Source organism: Marasmius oreades, chromosome 9 (assembly GCF_018924745.1).
Source record: "Marasmius oreades isolate 03SP1 chromosome 9, whole genome shotgun sequence".
Taxonomy (NCBI): Eukaryota; Fungi; Basidiomycota; class Agaricomycetes; order Agaricales; family Marasmiaceae; genus Marasmius; species Marasmius oreades.
Window position 1 is genome coordinate 1,580,359 of NC_057331.1, and position 18,390 is coordinate 1,598,748.

The 18,390-nt window shown below is 47.5% G+C and overlaps 6 protein-coding genes across 6 annotated transcripts; 3 read left to right on the forward strand and 3 right to left on the reverse strand.

The window, feature by feature from the left end:
* Positions 1 to 668: 668 nt before the first annotated feature.
* Positions 669 to 3,983, forward strand: E1B28_013414 (uncharacterized protein; the record flags this gene model as incomplete). The annotated part of the gene is made up of 10 exons (XM_043158570.1): positions 669 to 1,046; positions 1,100 to 1,186; positions 1,242 to 1,439; positions 1,493 to 1,514; positions 1,565 to 1,703; positions 1,761 to 1,861; positions 1,912 to 2,020; positions 2,079 to 2,132; positions 2,190 to 2,249; positions 2,301 to 3,983. Exons 1-10 carry the CDS (start codon positions 767 to 769, stop codon positions 3,981 to 3,983), a joined length of 2,733 nt encoding a protein of 910 aa, XP_043003919.1. The 5' UTR covers positions 669 to 766.
* Positions 3,984 to 4,397: 414 nt separating this feature from the next.
* E1B28_013415 (uncharacterized protein) lies at positions 4,398 to 5,337 on the reverse strand. Its single transcript, XM_043158571.1, has 4 exons — positions 5,134 to 5,337; positions 4,908 to 5,082; positions 4,784 to 4,855; positions 4,398 to 4,731 (listed from the first exon to the last, which is right to left on the reverse strand). Exons 1-4 carry the CDS (start codon positions 5,143 to 5,145, stop codon positions 4,613 to 4,615), a joined length of 378 nt encoding a protein of 125 aa, XP_043003920.1. The 5' UTR covers positions 5,146 to 5,337; the 3' UTR covers positions 4,398 to 4,612.
* Positions 5,338 to 5,388: 51 nt separating this feature from the next.
* E1B28_013416 (uncharacterized protein) lies at positions 5,389 to 9,518 on the forward strand. Its single transcript, XM_043158572.1, has 15 exons — positions 5,389 to 5,573; positions 5,645 to 5,703; positions 5,771 to 5,875; positions 5,933 to 6,214; positions 6,264 to 6,416; positions 6,472 to 6,621; positions 6,671 to 6,781; positions 6,833 to 7,476; positions 7,537 to 7,681; positions 7,737 to 7,808; positions 7,858 to 7,999; positions 8,054 to 8,388; positions 8,437 to 8,533; positions 8,586 to 8,824; positions 8,883 to 9,518. Exons 1-15 carry the CDS (start codon positions 5,534 to 5,536, stop codon positions 8,904 to 8,906), a joined length of 2,598 nt encoding a protein of 865 aa, XP_043003921.1. The 5' UTR covers positions 5,389 to 5,533; the 3' UTR covers positions 8,907 to 9,518.
* Positions 9,519 to 9,793: 275 nt separating this feature from the next.
* On the forward strand, positions 9,794 to 11,815 carry E1B28_013417 (uncharacterized protein; the record flags this gene model as incomplete). Its single annotated transcript, XM_043158573.1, has 6 exons — positions 9,794 to 10,243; positions 10,295 to 10,670; positions 10,730 to 11,036; positions 11,102 to 11,294; positions 11,359 to 11,600; positions 11,663 to 11,815. The coding sequence occupies exons 1-6, from the start codon at positions 9,856 to 9,858 to the stop codon at positions 11,813 to 11,815; spliced, it is 1,659 nt and encodes a 552-aa protein (XP_043003922.1). The 5' UTR covers positions 9,794 to 9,855.
* Positions 11,816 to 12,123: 308 nt separating this feature from the next.
* E1B28_013418 (uncharacterized protein) lies at positions 12,124 to 15,781 on the reverse strand (the record flags this gene model as incomplete). The annotated part of the gene is made up of 16 exons (XM_043158574.1): positions 12,124 to 13,189; positions 13,246 to 13,424; positions 13,483 to 13,501; positions 13,557 to 13,665; positions 13,717 to 13,784; positions 13,839 to 13,950; positions 14,001 to 14,090; positions 14,144 to 14,207; positions 14,265 to 14,377; positions 14,426 to 14,472; positions 14,525 to 14,567; positions 14,630 to 14,825; positions 14,879 to 15,152; positions 15,202 to 15,282; positions 15,362 to 15,717; positions 15,779 to 15,781. The coding sequence occupies 16 exons, from the start codon at positions 15,779 to 15,781 to the stop codon at positions 12,124 to 12,126; spliced, it is 2,820 nt and encodes a 939-aa protein (XP_043003923.1).
* A 94-nt stretch (positions 15,782 to 15,875) lies between these two features.
* On the reverse strand, positions 15,876 to 18,007 carry E1B28_013419 (uncharacterized protein; the record flags this gene model as incomplete). Its single annotated transcript, XM_043158575.1, has 10 exons — positions 15,876 to 15,965; positions 16,028 to 16,135; positions 16,198 to 16,329; positions 16,390 to 16,620; positions 16,687 to 16,797; positions 16,857 to 17,133; positions 17,189 to 17,513; positions 17,573 to 17,749; positions 17,800 to 17,835; positions 17,902 to 18,007. 10 exons carry the CDS (start codon positions 18,005 to 18,007, stop codon positions 15,876 to 15,878), a joined length of 1,593 nt encoding a protein of 530 aa, XP_043003924.1.
* Positions 18,008 to 18,390: the final 383 nt, after the last annotated feature.

The following is an 18,390-nucleotide window of genomic DNA, read 5'->3' on the forward strand; positions in this document are numbered from 1 at the left end:
GCGATTACAAATCATATTCATATATGTAGCGGCCTAAGTCAGAGTCGCTTCACGACTCCCAGAACTCTACTGCTCAGCTGTATGGGCCACATGAAATGATCATCACATCTCTTTCTTTGCAAGCCGCCGCAACTTCGTCCAAGGTTCATCGTCGTCACCCTGCAATGCGCGGTTTCTCATAGACTATATTGTCTGAACCCATCACGAACCTACCAAACATCATCTCCTCGAATTTGTGGTGCATCTAGAATGTTGGTAAAGTCGCAGTTATGATACCCAACCAAAACCGAATTTAGGAGCTCTTACACTCAAATTTCGTACTTGACAATATAGTGGCGCAGCATAATTACTCTGGTGGCTATACGTAGGTCTCCCCTTTGACTATGCACTCTTTTCGCTTCATTTCGTCGCCGTTTTATTCCTCAAATGACCAGGAACTAACTTGATCCCCCAAGGCCTCCCAGGGCCTGGTGTTAACGAATTTCTGATTACCTGTTGGCAACGTTCTGCTTCTGTCAACTGCATCATCATGTCATGTACCTACAACAGTCTTGCGCATTCTGAGCAGATCTCCGTGACTTTCCTAAGTATAAACATGTCTATTGTTGTACATATGCACGCAGATCAGAATTGTCACTGCATCACGTCCTTCCGGAATCCGGAGACATGCCGAAGGGAGTTTCTCACAACCACAACGTTTCCCAGTGTAACTCCATTCAATCCCCCTACCAAGTCCTGCTGGCCGGAATACTCTTGGTTTATTATCATGGCTTACCCTCAGACCATGAACCAGCAGTCGATACATCAACACCGCGATGTCAATTCACATGCCCCTCATCGCAGACAGCAGTCGAAGCAACGTTTTGTCACCGAGCTTTCCCAATGCCTAGTCGATTTCGTTATCCAACTCCTACCGACGCAAGAAGAGATGCAAGTGAAGGAGGATGTGAGGAAGCTGCTAGAAAGACTGATCCGCACAATTGAGCCTCAGAGCAGGCTCTTGTCGTTTGGCAGTACTGCCAACGGATTCAGCCTCAAGAACTCTGGTACGTAGTACCATCCCCATTTCATCCAGACTATAATCTGAAATGACCTTTAGATATGGACCTTTGCTGCTTAATTGACTCGGATGAACGACTGTCTGCATCAGATCTAGTGACGATGTTAGGAGACCTACTCGAACGTGGTAAGTTCTGCGGAGCACCAGCAATTTCGACTCTCTGGTCTCATACCTGCTTCAGAAACCAAGTTTCACGTCAAACCCTTACCTCATGCAAGGATTCCCATCGTCAAGTTATCCCTTGATCCCTCGCCAGGACTACCGTTCGGAATATCCTGCGATATTGGATTTGAAAACCGACTGGCTTTGGAGAACACCCGGCTTCTCATGTGTTACGCCATGGTTGACCCAACTCGCGTACGCACAATGGTGTTATTTCGTACGCCTTCTCCTGATGACTATGTGAAATCGGGGCTGATTCCTTCCCCATAGTAAAAGTATGGAGCAAACGGCGGTTAGTGAAGCATACCTGTATCTTGAATCGCGCTTAGTTTTCAAACGCAGGAAAATCAATTCACCCTACAAGGGAACACTCTCCTCATATGGATACGTCTTACTTGTCATCTATTTCCTCGTCCACGTCAAAAATCCGCCTGTACTTCCCAACCTCCAGCAGATGCCGCCTTTGCGTCCTATATCCAAGGTTCGGGCGCCCGTCTTTCTCAGTTGTTACGAATAATCCTGATCTGCCCAACCTTAGAATGAAACACATTTAAATGAATATAATATGTGGTTCTTTGATGACATCGATCTTCTACGCCAGAGATGGCGCTCAGAGAACACGGAAAGTGTCGCAGAATTGTCCGTACATCCCTTGCAACAGAATTGCAAACTCACAAATATATCCACAGGTTGATCGACTTCTTTAGGTTCTTTTCCAAAGATTTCCAGTACAATCTTGGCGTTGCTTCAATACGAGCCGGATGGATCAAGAAGGAAGTCAAAGGTTGGCAGAACGATGTGAGACAGCACCTCAGTGTAACATGTCAGTCATCTTAACACCTTGAACCTTGAACAGCTGTCAGCAAGTCGATACAACGATGCTCGAGAGCGCAATCGTTTGTGCATTGAGGTATCTATATACATCCTTTCAAATCGAGTTTCGTCTGAGAAACCTTTACGTATTAAGGATCCATTCGAATTAGATTTCAACGTCGGAAGATGTGTGACAAGAGATGGCTTATACACAGTCAGTACAAGCCAAACCCCTCCCAATATAGCGATCTAATCGTTGTCACAGATACGAGGCGAATTTATGCGCGCATCGCGGATCCTCGCTAGCAGACCTGAACGTGCGATCTTAGCATTGGCCGATTTGTGTGAAGAGAGGAAAGATGACGACCTCATGACCGCGCCTCCGTTCGCAGCGCCTCGCCAGGTACCACCCCAGACACCTTATTCAGTCGGCAGTCGTCCAATGCGAGCTAAGGCTCCAACCATACCTGATCAACTTCCCATCCCGACAAAGCTTTCGAATCCGGATGCGGGTTCTACATCATCACCACAAGTACAACCACGATCTCCACCCGAACATATGGCACCCAAGAGAGGGAAATGGACTAGCCCTCCCCCACCTGAAGCTCCATCAGCCGACCATACCCTGTACGAAAGCCAATTAGGAAAAGGATTGGAACTCGCCACAGCATCCACGGAGGCACGAGAAAAGGAAGACGCTTATAACTCATCCTCAAGTAACAGTGAGATCCTCGACGACGAGGATCGTTCAGATGCAGCGTCTGACGATGTCAAATCGATTCATTCGTTTACGGAAGGCTCGGCATTCTCGACTAATTTCTCATACCGTCGTCCCCCTTGGATCGCCCAAGCACCTCCTATGCGACTTGCCCCAGCACAAGTTGACCTGAACACCGAGCCTCCATCGAAGTTTTTACTTGGTCCTCGTGGGAGACTACATCGGTTAGAAAATGGCTCCCCGTCTCCGTCTTCGTCGCCCAGCCTCATCCCAGCACCCAAGACTGACTCATCAAAGCGATCAACATCGACTCCTTCGCGATCTACGGGAATTCCATGGTCGCCGAAGACACCTTTAGCAATGAATATACCACTTCCTCCTTCACCCGAATCGCCAACGAGTCCTGAATTTTCGGAACCTGCAACTGTATTTTATCAAACTGGGCACACCAGATCGCCTCGACCTACCTTTGTATACCCCAGCACGGGATCACATTCCCCATTGCTTCCTCACTATAGTATTCATCGTCCGTATTACATGTCGGCTTTGCCCCGTGACATATTCTCTTCCAACCTCCCGCCAGCAATAATTCGCGGCTACGGCCATGACGTTTCGGATTCTGGGAGGTTATCAGATGGCCCCAACACCCCGACACCTACTTCTTTTGCATCACATTCACATTCACATTCCTCATCCACTATCTCTGCTCCTACTCCTCCAGCCAGCGCATCAAAATTCCCTCAAAGCAATGTAGTTCATAGTTCATCGCATATTCCATCGTCACCAGATCTTTTTTCACATGAAAACTCCTTGTCACACCAATCGAATCGACACCTTCGATCATCAGCACCAGTCAAATCCTCTGAAGAATTTTTGAACCTCAATTCTAATTCTGTTGATGGGGACTCCAGCAATCCGGATGCAATGTCACCTGATACTATCCATTCCCACTCAAGTCGCAGTTCGCCTGCATCGTCGTCATCTACTGGGTATGCAACGTCTGTGTCGCCTTCGCCGTCCCCTCGTTTACTGTCGACTACTGAGGCACCTATATCGTCGGGATTCCTGCATTTAAAATCGCAGGTACCAGTACCTCGTCTTCCGGCACCACTTCGACCTACTGAAGACCTAGGCAAGGTTGCATTGGTGCAGTCTCCGAATGGTGCAGCTGCTATCAAGGTCGACATTCTCAGCGTCGATGGGGAGCCTGGCCGCTTTGCAGAACGATAGCATCCGTCCACGGCCAACGTTTGGGACATCTCTTAGCCGACTAAGTCACTCGGCATTAATTATACGGCTCTGCGTTGATGGGACCATTTCAACGCGTGGGTAAACCACTCAATCGATTATTTTTTTCAAGTCCGTATCTCTTATTACAACAACTTTACCTGGCGCTTCTGCCGACTCCAATTAGGCCTGAAGTTTGATTTCGTTCTCATTTTTTGCGCAAGGAATGTTGCGTTCGCCACGAAATGAAGCATACATAACTTCCCATCACTACTTAGAACTCTTCGTAACTGCTACTTACCATCTGTTTCTTGCTTTGCTGATTCATATCTTCGGATTACCTGTAACCATATCATCGATTTCATACGATGTCTTTTGAAGTGTTCTATATGCCATGATACGACGTTCAACCCACACCACAATATACTTACGAATTAATGTTACTTACAGAAAGGTGCGATTAAAGGTATGAAAACAAGAATCGATGATTGGAGAAGCACGCTTTGGTGTTCATTCTGGATCGTTGCATCTGAGCATACAGGGTAGGTAGAGCGTTTTGCGAAGTGAATCTGAAGAGGCCGTCTGTACAAGCAAACTGATCTGCCTGCAGTAACAAGACGCAGCAAATCACTTCACTCCTGCGACAAGAACGGGTTTGCAATTTCCTCCGACCCGTCTACGGGACTTAGCAGGACTATGGTGGGTCCACGTAACACTGCCAGCCCTAAACTACGTTTGCGAGGCTCGGGTTCTGAGTCTTAAAGGTAAGTACAAATGATCGCGCTGAGACCACGATGACCTGCCTTCAATGATCTCTTCTACTTCATCTAAGACAAGGTTCAGCAATTGATCATACCCTTTGAGCAGACCAGTCACTGCAGTTAAACCTCAGAATTTCGCTACTCTCGAGGAGGACGGATCGCACACCTTCTCTTCCACCGGTAAATTTGACCCTGATCTTCTCGTTCACATACTTGGAGAGATCGAGGATTGCTTCACGTTTAGGCTTTTCTCCTGAGCTTTGGGAGGGTGTTGGTGTATGACGAGCTCCTCTTGCTACAAACGAGGGTCCTCCGCGTCCACCTCGAGCTATACCACGTCCCTAAAGATCAAGTTCATAGGCCATTCGAGGACTGTAGAGGGGAATCCGCACCCGATCTGCCATGATGTTTTCAAGAACTTTTTGCTGTGTTGTTTTTACGCGACCAAAGCGTGTCAAATTGACAGAGATGTATGACTCGAATTCCACAGCAGTACTTTGCTTTACCGAGATTTGAGAGAGAAGACAGTAATACGACAAGACTGGGATATCAGAGAAAGCCTTTGAGATGATAGTGGCGGTCGGCTGGAGAGTGACGAAAAATTTGAAGTCCAGCTTTTGGGCCCTTTGCCCAATATTACTCTTGTTCTTGACCACCACCACCACCCATTCCTTTTTCTTACGTCCTCCTTACCGCAACGTCCGTTCAACGTCTTTCACCGTCCATTATATCGGCTCACCACTCATCTATTCTCCATAAAAACGTCTACAGGACCAATAACCTAAACAAACGATGAATGCAACAGACCTCCTTGCAAACACCCTGTCGTCTGGTATGCCACTCTTCTTTGCGCGTTCTCAGCTCCTTCACAGGGTTTTCTGACGGAAAAATACCTTCGATTAGATGCTAGTACGCGTCGAGATGCCACCGAAAAACTTGAGATTGCCTCGCGGGATAATTATGTAGGTGCTTTCACTTATCTTTTTCATCCTTTCAGCCACTAAACTATCGCTTTGATGATGACTTCAGGTCGAATACATGTTGATGTTGTCTTCCGTGCTCGTGGATGATAATTCAGTACTGCACATTCGAAATGCCGCCGGTCTTGCACTCAAGAATGCATTGACTGCACGGGTACGTTCGTCCGGCCCAAAATGCACTCCACGATTGTTGATGGATAATTGTCTACAGGAAGTCCAACGACAAAACGAATATACGAACAGATGGATCTCCATGAATCCTGAAGCAAAGTCCAAGATTAAGCAAGATGCTTTGATGACACTCGGTTCGGTTAACCAGAAGGCTGGAACGTTCGCATCGCAAGTAGTTGCTGCAATTGCTGCTGTCGAGCTGCCGCATGGAGATTGGCAGGATCTCATTGAGATACTGTTGGGCTTTGTGAACAATCAAACCAACAACACCAACCTGAAGATCGCTACGCTTCAAGCAATCGGTTTTGTATGTGAACAAATAGTGAGCGCCACACGTCTTTATAGTACCTCCCCATTCGAATGAGTTTTAGAAACCTGAAATTCTTGCCTTACGATCGAACGAAATCTTGACGGCAGTCATCCATGGTGCACGCAAGGAAGAACCTTCTCAAGACGTCCAACTGGCAGCGATTCATGCTCTCTACAACTCTCTTGAGTTTGTTAGAGATAACTTCGACCGAGAGGTGACGCCTTTGTTCCCGTTTTCCCCATTATGACTGCTAACTACCTAATGTTCAGGGTGAACGAAACTATATCATGCAAGTTGTTTGCGAGGCGACTCAAAACCCTAACGTTAACGTACAAGTCGGAGCTTTTGAATGTCTAGTACGAATAATGGACTTGTATTATGATAAGATGGCATTGTATATGGAGCAAGCATTGTTTGGTGTATGTTTCCGACCCTTACTCCTACAATCTCTTCTGATGTCTTGCACAGCTGACTGTCGTTGGAATGAAACATTCGGACGAACGTGTAGCTTTGCAAGCGGTTGAATTCTGGTCCACTGTTTGCGAAGAGGAAGTTGAGCTGGCACTGGAAGCTCAAGAGGTATGTATGATCTACCAAGGTCGAGCTTTTTTTTAGGCTCACCGTCTCCAGGCACAAGACTATGGAGAGATGCCAGAGCGCGAATCCAAATACTTTGCCAAGATTGCGCTTCCCGAAATTGTCCCCGTTCTACTCTTGCTTCTGACAAAACAAGAGGAGGACGCTGATGAAGACGAATGGAACGTTTCTATGGCTGCAGGAACATGCTTGAACCTGCTTGCTAATGCGGTCAACGATGTTATTGTTCCACAAGCGATTCCTTTCATTGAAGCAAATATCAAGTCGGAAGATTGGCACCAGCGCGAAGCCGCGGTGATGACATTCGGTTCGATTCTTGAGGGACCCGACCCCTCAGTCCTTACTCCCCTCGCCGAGCAAGCCCTGCCACTTCTGATTAACATGATGGCGGACAATAACATGCATGTCAAGGACACCACCGCTTGGACTCTCGGCCGAATATGCGATATGCTGATCACCGTCATCAAGCCAGATGTTCATCTACACCCACTGATATCTGCACTCGTCAGCGGACTGCAGGATAACCCTCGGATCGTTGTGAACTGCTGCTGGGCCTTGATGAACTTAGCAGACCAGATGGGTCTGTATGGAGACGAAGATGCTGAGAATCAGCAAACCGGCGCTTTGTCTCCTTATTACGAAGGTGTTATTCAAGCGCTTCTCCGCGTGACAGAAAGGTGCTACCCCTCTGAAATTGTTTTCCATTTCACGCTTTCTTACTGATTGACCGCTGTTAGCTCTGGGAATGAGGCCAACTATCGTACAGCAGCATATGAAGCTATCACCTCTTGGCTCACACATGCAATGCAAGATACTATCCCCGTCGTCCAAAACACGGTTGTCACAATTCTTCAGCGTATGGAACAACTCCTTACGATGCAGGTGATTTCAAAGGCCTTGATCGAATATCATTATTTCTAATGTCGTTGTTGGATAGAGCCAAGTCATCGGTGCCGATGATCACAACAATTGGAACGAACTTCAGAGTAATTTCTGCTCCGTCATCATTGTGAATGGTTTCGTTCGCATCTAACGGCTGAAACTGATCGCGTTCGCAGTGTGTCATTCGCAAACTTGGAGCTGGAATCCAGCCTATGGCCGATCGAATAATGACCCTTGTCCTGCAGCTCATTCAGACGGCGGGCAAGACCTCCACAGTGCTCGAAGATGGTTTTCTTCTTGTTGGATCTTTAGCATCTGGTGCGAAACCCCCTCATTAAACAAAGTTGATTATTAACGCGTCCATTTTTGTAGCCCTGGAAGCTAATTTTACGCCTTACATCTCTGCATTCCTTCCTTTCCTCTACCCAGCTCTTAAGGCTCACGAGGATACACAACTTTGTACCGTTGCCGTCGGCATCATTGGGGATATATCCCGTGCTCTTGGTGAACAGAGCTATCAATACTCAGGACATTTTATGACCGTGCTTCTGGAGAACTTACAGAGTGAAGTTCTTAACCGAAATGTCAAGATAGTTGTTCTGTCTTGTTTCGGCGACATTGCGCTTGCTATTGGACCCGGCTTCGAGCCTTACCTGGACATGACCATGACTGTGCTGAGACAGGCTGGAGCGGTCGAACCGAATCCTGTTTGTCGTGTTTTCCTGTCTGAGACGTCACACTGACAACATCATCAGCTCGATTATGACCTTGTCGACTATGTTGCCCAATTACGTGAGGGCATACTCGAAGCCTATACCGGTATCGTCACTGGCTTCAAGAAGTCCGAGAAAGGTACGTATCCTTGTTCACAGCTACATTTCGACTCTGACCTTGTCATATCTAGTCGCGTTACTCGTTCCTTATGCTCAAAGCATTTTGGAATTGATCCAGCGTTGTCTTGCGGATGAAGAACGTTCAGACTCGTTAGCTAAACTCTGCTACGGTCTGCTTGGTGATTTAGCGGACACATACCCGGATGGCCGAATCAAGCAACTCTTACTTCAGAACTGGGTCGCGTCGGAGCTCAAATCTCGCGTACGCATGTCTGCGGATGCTAAGAAGACGATGCGGTGGGCCCGAGAGGTAAGTCGGCTTACATTATCGCCCTAACAGTCAGACACCGACTGCCTTCGCTCTGCAGATGGTCAAACAAGCCACCCAGTAATCAGTTTAGTTCATTCTTCTTCTAATTTCTACCTAGTGCACTCTTCCGATTTTTCTTAGTTTCCGCGTGCATGCAATATATCGCGTTTCTCTTATTTTATCACCACTCGCCATCTCACGGAGGCACCACACCATTTGCATGTAAATAGAAGGCGGCACATCCCATTCTTGTGTTTATATCTGTCTCGTTAGCCGACCTATCCTCACGACTTTAATGCACACTTTTGCTTTCTTCAGGTCTTTGCGGTTCTCATAGCACTCAATACTCCATCCTGTATCCTTTATTTTGCCAATTGTTATATTGAAATCTCCTTTTCATCCTCCATTCTCATCGTCCATGACTCGTTGATTCATTATGACCAGGGCCCTCTTCGTTCCTCGTCCTTGGTTAACGACGATGGAACTCATGTGTTGTAGCATTTGTAGCATACGTAGACTTTTTCAATTCTTTTTTGCATTGCATTTCGATTCATTGATGCTCCCACCCACCGTAGTTACCCAGTATTTATAAGGACAGTCGATCAAGTTATGGTGACTTCAGGATATTCCCACTCATCTTCTCCACAACAAACAGTGGTACAAAAACACAAAAACACATTCCAACATTTCTACCTAATTTTGGCGGGAAAAAAGCCGAGAAAAGCCGGATAAGGCGGTAGTGTTTGGGACTAATCCATCATGTGTGTACATGTCACAAGCAGCTCAGAAACCAGAAGGGAAATCAATCAATCAGTAAGTACTCATGTTGCTAAGCCATAAGCATTGCCGAGCAGGGATGGATGCAGTTACCTCCTGGAAGTTGGAACAACAATCAGGATGTTCCGACGTGATCCCGAACGACATTCAGAGTGATGTAACTAAATTTGTGTACAATCTGTAAAATCCCCACTCAATTTCTAACACTCACATGTGGAAAGTTGCATCGATTCTCTCTCATACCCTACCTTGTCATGGGTAATGTTCTGGCCCCTTACAAGACTGAAAGACATACAGTTCATGTCGGAAAATTTGGCGCCATCGAAGGGCTTACACTCTCTCGTCCTGAAACAAACGAGCAGCTTGTTCGACGATATCTGAACGTTCCTTTTGTTCTTCCTCCTACAGGTCTATATCGATGGCGCAAACCGCGACCGCTGCCTGGCAACTATACCTATACACGTCCTGATGGCAGCCCGAGAGATTGCACGATCTTTGGCCGTATATGTCCACAACCAGAGTATACAAAATTGGGGAACCATGCTTTCAGCAAGTATGATGAGGACTGCCTTTCCTTGAACATCTGGGCTCCAGCGGGTACACCTCCAGATGGAGGTTGGCCAGTCATGCTCTGGTTTCACGGTTGAGTCGGAAGATCTGGTTTCCCTAATGCGGTTGCTCACTCAATTGTAGGCGGTTGGCTTCAGGTCGGCGACCCCTCCATTGATCCAAATACGGATCCCACCGAACTAATCTCACAGAGCGGCGGTGGACTGCAATGTGTATTTATAGCCGCTGCTTATCGGTTGTCCGTCTTCGGGTTCATGGGCTCCAGGGAGCTTGCAGATGAGGCCCAGCAGAATGGAGAGGAGGGTTGTGGCAATTATGGGCTTTGGGATCAATACGCGGCCCTTGAATGGGTACATAAATACGCGTCATATTTTGGCGGAAATGCGGAAAACTTAACTCTATCTGGAAGGAGCGCGGGAGCGTACAGCGTTCATGCCATCGCTAGCCACGATCTCTTGATGAAACCTAGCGCCCCGACACGATATAAACGACTAGTCATGTAATTGAGTTGATTTTACCTTCTTGTGTCTAATCCTGATTATCATCCCGCCATGCCAGGTACTCTAATGCCATTCCGGCGGACCCGAAGACTCTGGAAGACGTTCAGCCGCAGTTTGACGAACTCCTTGACGCATGCAACATACCTCGTTCCCTGTCAGATACAAAAAAACTAGCCAAACTTCGAGCTATTCCGGCGTTTGACCTTGTTGATAAGGTTATGACATTATCTGCTCATACTTTCCGACCAATCCGCGATGGCTGCTTCTTCCCGTTGAACTTATTCGACCGCTTCCTCGCAGGAGATTTCGGCAGAGAGTTTAAAGCCCGCCAACTACAATTATTGATCGGGGAAGTAAGAGATGAAGTAAGTTCGTTTCAGTTTTGAATGACCTTTCCAACCGTTGTTCATTACTCGTGACCGAACAACAGGAAACTCTTTACCGTCAGACCAACCCTCCTCATGATCTAGAGACTTTATACATCGAAGTTGGCAACTACTATTCGCCCCCAGTCACCCGGATGATGGTAGACGCCTACCTGAATCGTAAAGTCCACAAAGAGGGTGCCCATCCCGATCCTGATCCTAAGATCGATTTCTGGAAAAAGATATTTGGCGATATCAGTTAGTTCGCCTTTTTGCACCTTGCCCTTTTGTCGTCTCTGATTCAACGATATACCTTGTTAAGTTTCGGATGGCCAAGTGCGCGCCCCAACACGCCTCCTTGTTCGTCAATTAGTTGGTGCTGGGGTGCCCCTCTCTTCAATAAGACGGTATATGATCAACTGGAGGCCGTCCTTTGTGGACTCTCAAGCACCGAAGGAGCTAGGCGTCTCGCACGCTCTCGATAGACCTATATGGAACTTTTCCGTCATGCACGGGCCTACTCCGAAGGAGGAATCGACGATGCGAGCATGGATCCGGGATTTGGTATGGATGTCAAGAGCTGTACTACGCTTTGCATAAACCGACCTTTTGACACTTTACTCCAGGTTGACTTCGTGCATGGTCAACAGACGGACTACGGGACAAGGGACGTCAGTGAACATAAAGTACTCAGACCGGACGGCACTATCGGTGTCGAGAAGGACACAAAGTGGGATTACCTGGTCACTGTGGCGGACGAGATGTGCACTGCAAAATAATGTTACGAGATTGCATATAGTACATTAAACGGACATGGAAACGACCCAACGGCAGAATCGAATACACCAGGTGAATAACTGGGAATCTTATGGGTAATCAGGGTATGAAAATGTGTATACAACGAATATGCACCAGACTGCATCAACTGCCCAGAATCAAACAGGAACGAAGTAAGCGTCGGAAGACGATACAGCAAGTAATCCATACATAGCATAGATAAATGCGAAAGCAATCAAGATGGAACATGAGATGAGAATGAAGGGGAGGAATTACTGATAGCTCAAAGCGTTCATAAATGTTCAACTAATTAGGCAGAATTGGATTGCCATTGACTGTAACCGTAGTTCTCATCAGGCCAGAACCAGGCATTGCAAGGTTGTTGGTAGTGCATATGGTAGTCCATTCCCCTCGGTTGCCCTTGCTCTTCGGGACTTGCTCGCTGGGGTGATATGGGGGAATAATGCTGAGAGGTATCCGGAGCCGACATCAATGAATCCCGCCGACTATGTGAATGATAATGGTCACCGCCCGCCGGAGTATAAGATGGTACATGCTGCGTTTGTGAATGTTCGACTGTTCGCGGGAGGCGATAGGATGCGACGGGAGGTATCAATGATATTTCAGGTGAGGAGGCGTAGGCCTGATACTGATGGACTTGTTGGTGCTGCTGAGCAGATAAGTGATCATAGGCCATCTTCGTTTGGCTAGAGGAATAAGTGTCGATAGGAGGTGGGTTAACACGTCCAGAGGGATAAGGGTTCCCGTTCGAAACTCCCGAAGGCTGGGCATGTGGCGGAGATTGCGCTTGATATGAGACTATTTTGGGGTGTGGGATGTGACCAGATGCGGGAGGGGTATTCATCTCTGGAGAGGCCGATTGGGAAGGATGTCTCATATCTCGGGATGTCAAAGGGGGAGTTGGACTATGATCGTGTTTTTCAGGAGTCGTTGCCGATGCAGGAGAAGAGGTTGAGGTTATTGTAGGGGAGCCGTCCAGATTGTAATGACACATGGTCTCATGGAGGTGCCTCTGGAGACTTTGAACAGAAGACTGCATTCCTGGGATGTTATCGGAACCTCCATTCAGGACTCTACTGGCTAGAGCTAATCGACTGAGGATCGCCGATGATCCGGATTTTTGTCTATTGGATAAAGCAAGATCAACAGTTGCTGCTAAGAATGCGGCGAATATGACGAGATAGGATGCCCTGCCGAGCGGATAATGGAAATCGTAGAGGATGAAAATATCACTGATTTTTTCTGCGGCGCTTTCGCACATAGCAACAGCATGCGGAATGGCTTTGGTCGAGTCCCTGGAGGACATATAATAAAAGGGCCGATAGAGTAAGATCCAGATCAGCTGCACCAATAGACTGTGATGACACCGTTAGTAACGACGAGGGGGGTAAAAGGGAATGGTCCGACGGACTTCAATTGTAGGATATGTGGCGGCGGTGGCATTGATTGTTTCTCAAAGTCCCGTATGACGGCTTTGCTTGCCTTGTGTTGCCATTCCATCAACCTTTGACGCATGTTGGATACGAACTCGTGGACGTGGTGCGGTCGCATCTTCTTTCTGTATAAGTTTCGATGAATCTCGTCCAAAAACTACCGTAGGTTTGATGTGAGATGAGACCTTTTCACGAGCGGGATAAAGTATTTATACCTGATTTGCTTGGCAACACCTGCAGCAATTTAGGAATTAACAAATCGCGAACATGCCGAAAGATATGTGCTCACTCATAAAAACATTTTGCTTCATGGCAGGGTTGTGGCACGTATCCAAAGAGCGGCCTCGGAGAATCTGGCGACAGAACGGGCTTCCACAAATCATCGCAGTCTACCGGATCTGACGCACGATTGGTTAATCGATGGTAGCAAAAGTTTACCACGAACTTACCAGGGAGCGGAGGATAATGCTCTTCCAAACTGAGCAAAGGGTTTCTATTTAGTGAGAGTGATAGCATCCTGGAAACCCATTAGTATGGGTTCAATAATGATATGCCAAAAAAGAATACAAACTTGTCCCAATTATAGGCGGCCCAGAACACTCGTAGTCGCATCTGCCTTTGCATATACGCTCGTTCAGACTGATTTTCGTCTTCAACGGGTTTATCGAGGTGGCACTCCAGATCTGCGAGAAGCATTGAGTATCGTTCGACAGACCTTTACGTATCCACCAACCGATGATCATTCCAATTGCAGATGCAGTTAGACACCAAGACTGTGCGTACATGCCACGTGCTGCGTGGTTTGCTGCCAGTAGAAGCATACCTGCGCAAACATCACAGATTGTCCGACGGAAACCAATGACGGCAGTAACGTACCCTGGATGGTCGGGATGCTGCTGGGGCGACTCAATGCGCTCGATAATAGAAGGTGTGTTTTGGCCTGGATATTGACAGCTCCGTTAGGTGGTGTCCATCAGCAATGAGAAGGATTATTTACCGTGTATTCGGGGGCTTTCTCAGCCAGATGAGGTACGTGGCGGATGGTATGCGTGTAAATGGCATACAAGAGGAAGGGGCTGAAGTATCTGAGGTCATTCTCTCTCATAGCGGCTGTTTGGGCGTTCAGTAAACACATCGCGGTGACGTTACTTGACTTACACTCAAAAACTTTTTGATCGATGATTGAATTCCTTGGACCTTGCCAGCTTTATTTTTGGTGAGCCTCGATCAACGCTGACTACAAGATGATTGACGTACCAGAAGTAATTATTTAATAGAATCTGACTGTTTTCGGGGGTAGCTACGTTGAGAGAAGGAAGGAGTTAGACACGTAAAAGGAAGAGTGAAATGAAGTGGACGTACGCCCTTCGGATTCTGACATGCGAAACGAAGTAGAAATGTAATAATCGACCCAAGTTGAAACCTGTTGATTCGGTGGAATCGGTCGTCCATTATCGTCTCCGGCAACAGACGAGTTGTCTGAGTCGGCTGGGGTCGCTGGTTTGAGACATAATCGAAGGGCAGATTCGGCAGATTCGGGACGCCACTGCGAGTCGTCCTACGACGCGAGGCGGTCAATTATCGGGGATGAAAAGAACGGAAGTTGCACACCTGGTCAATGCTTTCGTCTGCAGAGGGAGACCTAGACCTTCTTCCCTCTCGAGTCTTCAGTTTTTTGTGGGGTCTTGCCCGTTCTTTCTCGCTTTCCATACGTGCAGAGGGTGAGTCGAAGTCATCATCGTCGCTACCAATGCCTTGACTTGTATGCCTTGAGCTCAAGCTTGCGACACTGAGTTCCAAGTGATTGACTCCATCGTCCTTTAACCATTGACTGAGCATCTGATCTCGTTCTTCGCTTTCTGCGATTGCAAGTCGACGAATATATCTAAAAGACCGAGTTCAATGCATGTGTGATAGGCATGAGCCTGACATACTTTCTGAGTATATCGGCCTCTTTATTGCTGGAATCAGAGGTGGAAGGCACTGGTTTTGGTAGTCTTGAGTTTTTTCCGTTCCTACAGGACCGACAAAGTGCGATATATTGTCCGATTGGTGAGATTGGCCCTCGTAAATAGGTACATGAGGATTACTTACGGTGGAAATACGCATTTTACCCCAACTTCACTGCAATGTGTACAAAGCGTCTTTCCTGTGCTATCTCTTCCCGGACATTTCCTCTTTCGCCTTCGGCAGAGTTCGCAAGAAGCACCATAACGACGTTTCGTGCGAATGGGAGGCTTGTCAGGTTCGTGCTGTAGGAGCTGAGAATGACCGGAAAGTTGAGAAGAAATGGCTGGAGGCATGGCGAAGGGTGGTGGGGTGGTGGAGGTTGCAGGACAAGCTGAGGTATTCGCTACGGCGCTGTTGCCTCCATGCGAGAAGTGGAAGGAAGGACGGCTGCTGTCCAGGTCTGCTTCAGGATTTAGTAAGCGGGAGGGCCGGGGCGATAACTCAAAACGCTACTTCATCAGCCAATCCCAAGAACAGATAACGACGGGTAGGTAAGCTAACCATCAACAAGGCGCCATTCTATTCTCAATGTAAATGGTTGTAACTGCCCATCAGAGGTCAGGTTCGCAATGTACAGCGTTTTTGTATACCAAGCCCTTTATTGGCATTCTAAATGGACTTTCCTGAATTCCCAGCTTTCATCGAACGTTCTAGCCATGCGCTGAATTCCCACATGAATGTCCTCACGCTGAAATCGCGTCAGTCCAGAAACGTCATGTCGAAACAGGTTCCACAGCGCTGAATACTTACGCTTTCCAAAGAATATGCCAACCTGAAGTACGCGACTGCTCCGTCTTGCTTCATTCGTTGGTCGTTACTCAATATCGGGGTGTAGTAAGACCCAGGAACCAATAGAACCTAGAAGACACACGTTAACACACGAGTGTGTTCTTTTGAGTAAAATTCTGAGAAGCAGGGACCTTGGCTCTGATCATGGACATCCAGAATTCATCTGCCCATTTCTGTTCGGCATTTGCCTCTCCATTGGCCTTCATCCTTTGATAAACGGGGTTCTGGCTCAGATCCAACTTGATCCAGAGAAACATGCCTCCCTGTGAAAACGCCACATGATCGCGAGAGCCCGACCACCCACATAGTTGGACACGACACACCTTAGGATAGCTAAAGCTAAAAACTGGGGCCGTTTTACCTGCACTAATCCGCCCCTTGGGATATGCAATAACATCAGCCGCCAGACCTTCAGGGGCGGACACCACGTCAAAAAATTCGACCAGACTATCGCACATCCAATCCCGTCTGACGGTGTAACTGTCCCTTAGCCCCGTCACCCAACGTAAAAACCCTTCTTGACCCCACGTACAAAGAAGTTCTTCAACAATGATCTTGAACGCCATCCGCCCAATCACTGTCAGTAAGTACCTCGTGAAAGCTCATGTTATTGCAATCACCTGCGACCAGCCAGCCGGTGCTTGTGTCATAACTTCTGACGCACGCTGCAACCTCTCTGCGAAAATCGGATTGCATATAAAATACCCTAGCCGGTTACCCGGACCCAATGTCTAGATATCGCACTTAGCTATTTAGTTTGATATGGGTTCCGAAGATATGGAACACTAACCTTGCTGAAAGTTTCCAATCTAATGACCCTCCCTTGCCAATCAAGGTGCAAAAAGGTCGGGACCAGAAACTCTAGAAGTTCCTCTGGAGTCATCTCTGTCGCTATTCTAACTGCTCGCTGCTCGGGTGGTAGGTAGGCGGGAAGTTGAAGGAAGTAGTATGGATCGTCTTCGCAAATCACCACATCATATTTGACACAGATGTCATAAATGGCTTTCTTGCGTTCTAATGTCAAGGTCGCACCGGTGGGATTCTGAGCTACGGGGATGAGATAGAGTCTAACAGCTGCTGATGATCATCTGAGATAGGTAACATTTGAAGAAGGGTACATACAGCCTTGGCCGTTTCCCCCCTTTTACTGCTTCGTTCCAGCCTCCGAGTACTTGCTCGAGCGCTTGCGGAATGATGCCATCTTTATCCATCTGAACAGGGGCACCACGACAACCCATCGGAGCCCAGAGTGCCTGAGAGGAAGGGTAGGTGTGCTCCTCAACCAGAATATAGTCGCCTTGCTCGCATAACAAAGAAACAACTTTAGACCAAGCATCGGTATTGCCGAAATTCAACAAAATTTCGAAATCCGTGAAACCCGGACGCAATACATCTTTAGTGAACTTTTGGAGAAAGGAGGAGAGTCTCTCAGACCCTTTCGAAGTGGCTGAAAGATACTAACAATGTCAATAAATGGCCTCAATACCTGAACGAATGATAACGTACTGTATTGTAAACCCGTCGAAATATCGGTTCCTGTACGATCACGATCTCCGTATTTTTCTGAGTGAAGTGTAAGCCCCGTGCTCGCGTCGGATGGTTGCCCATGACCATCGAGTGTATCCGGTGTATAGACATCCACACGGAGGCTATGGTATGGGAATAGACTCGGGTGAGGTAGCCCTGTATGGAGATATTCAGTCCCAGAGGGCGCTTGACAATATGAAACTTACCTCCCGCTAGACTGATCATTCCTGGTTCTCGCATGTCTGAAGATTTACATAGAGGCGGTTTATGTTTGACCGGATAATATTTGACGTTGTCGAACTACTTACACTTGATGATATCCTTCAGCGGACTGGGAACCCTCGACCTGCTGAGCGTGTTGAGGTGGTGCGATAAGTCTATAGATTTAGGCCTCAGATTCTCCTGGGAAGTCATGGCTGAAAGGTGCTTGGAGCAGTAGGAGTTGGAAGGAAGGATTAGGCCAGGTGTCACTTGAGATTTTTCTGATGGTGGAGGCACTTGGCAGGGTATTTGTATTCGCCGTCTACCGTTAAATAGGTTGAAATGCGGCCCTTCTTGGTGGAGCTTGGTTGTAGGTGATATTCCCGTGAGATGATATTGGAATCTAGCGGCAGAGAGGATTATTTAGTGCGTTTTAATCTGTTATGTGCAGCATCCGGACGCGTGAAATGCCACATACCTGAGGATAAGTCCTGAACATTCCGATGGGATATACGTACCATTGTCGCAGAGCAGATAATAAAAACATCCACGGGAATCGGAAAAAGCCCAACCGGTTGATTCTTTTGCCATGGGAT

What these genes read in the sequence shown, in the direction of transcription:
- E1B28_013415 (XM_043158571.1), bottom strand. An exon ending in ATTTACCGGTGGAAGAGAAG is followed by an intron (nt 4,856 to 4,907) that starts GTGTGCGATCCG and finishes GTTTAACTGCAG; the next exon opens with TGACTGGTCTGCTCAAAGGG. An exon ending in AGTAGAAGAGATCATTGAAG is followed by an intron (nt 4,732 to 4,783) that starts GCAGGTCATCGT and finishes TTTAAGACTCAG; the next exon opens with AACCCGAGCCTCGCAAACGT.
- E1B28_013416 (XM_043158572.1), top strand. Translation starts at nt 5,534, where the DNA reads ATGAATGCAACAGACCTCCTTGCAAACACCCTGTCGTCTG. An exon ending in CTTCTCCGCGTGACAGAAAG is followed by an intron (nt 7,477 to 7,536) that starts GTGCTACCCCTC and finishes GACCGCTGTTAG; the next exon opens with CTCTGGGAATGAGGCCAACT. An exon ending in CGATGCGGTGGGCCCGAGAG is followed by an intron (nt 8,825 to 8,882) that starts GTAAGTCGGCTT and finishes TTCGCTCTGCAG; the next exon opens with ATGGTCAAACAAGCCACCCA.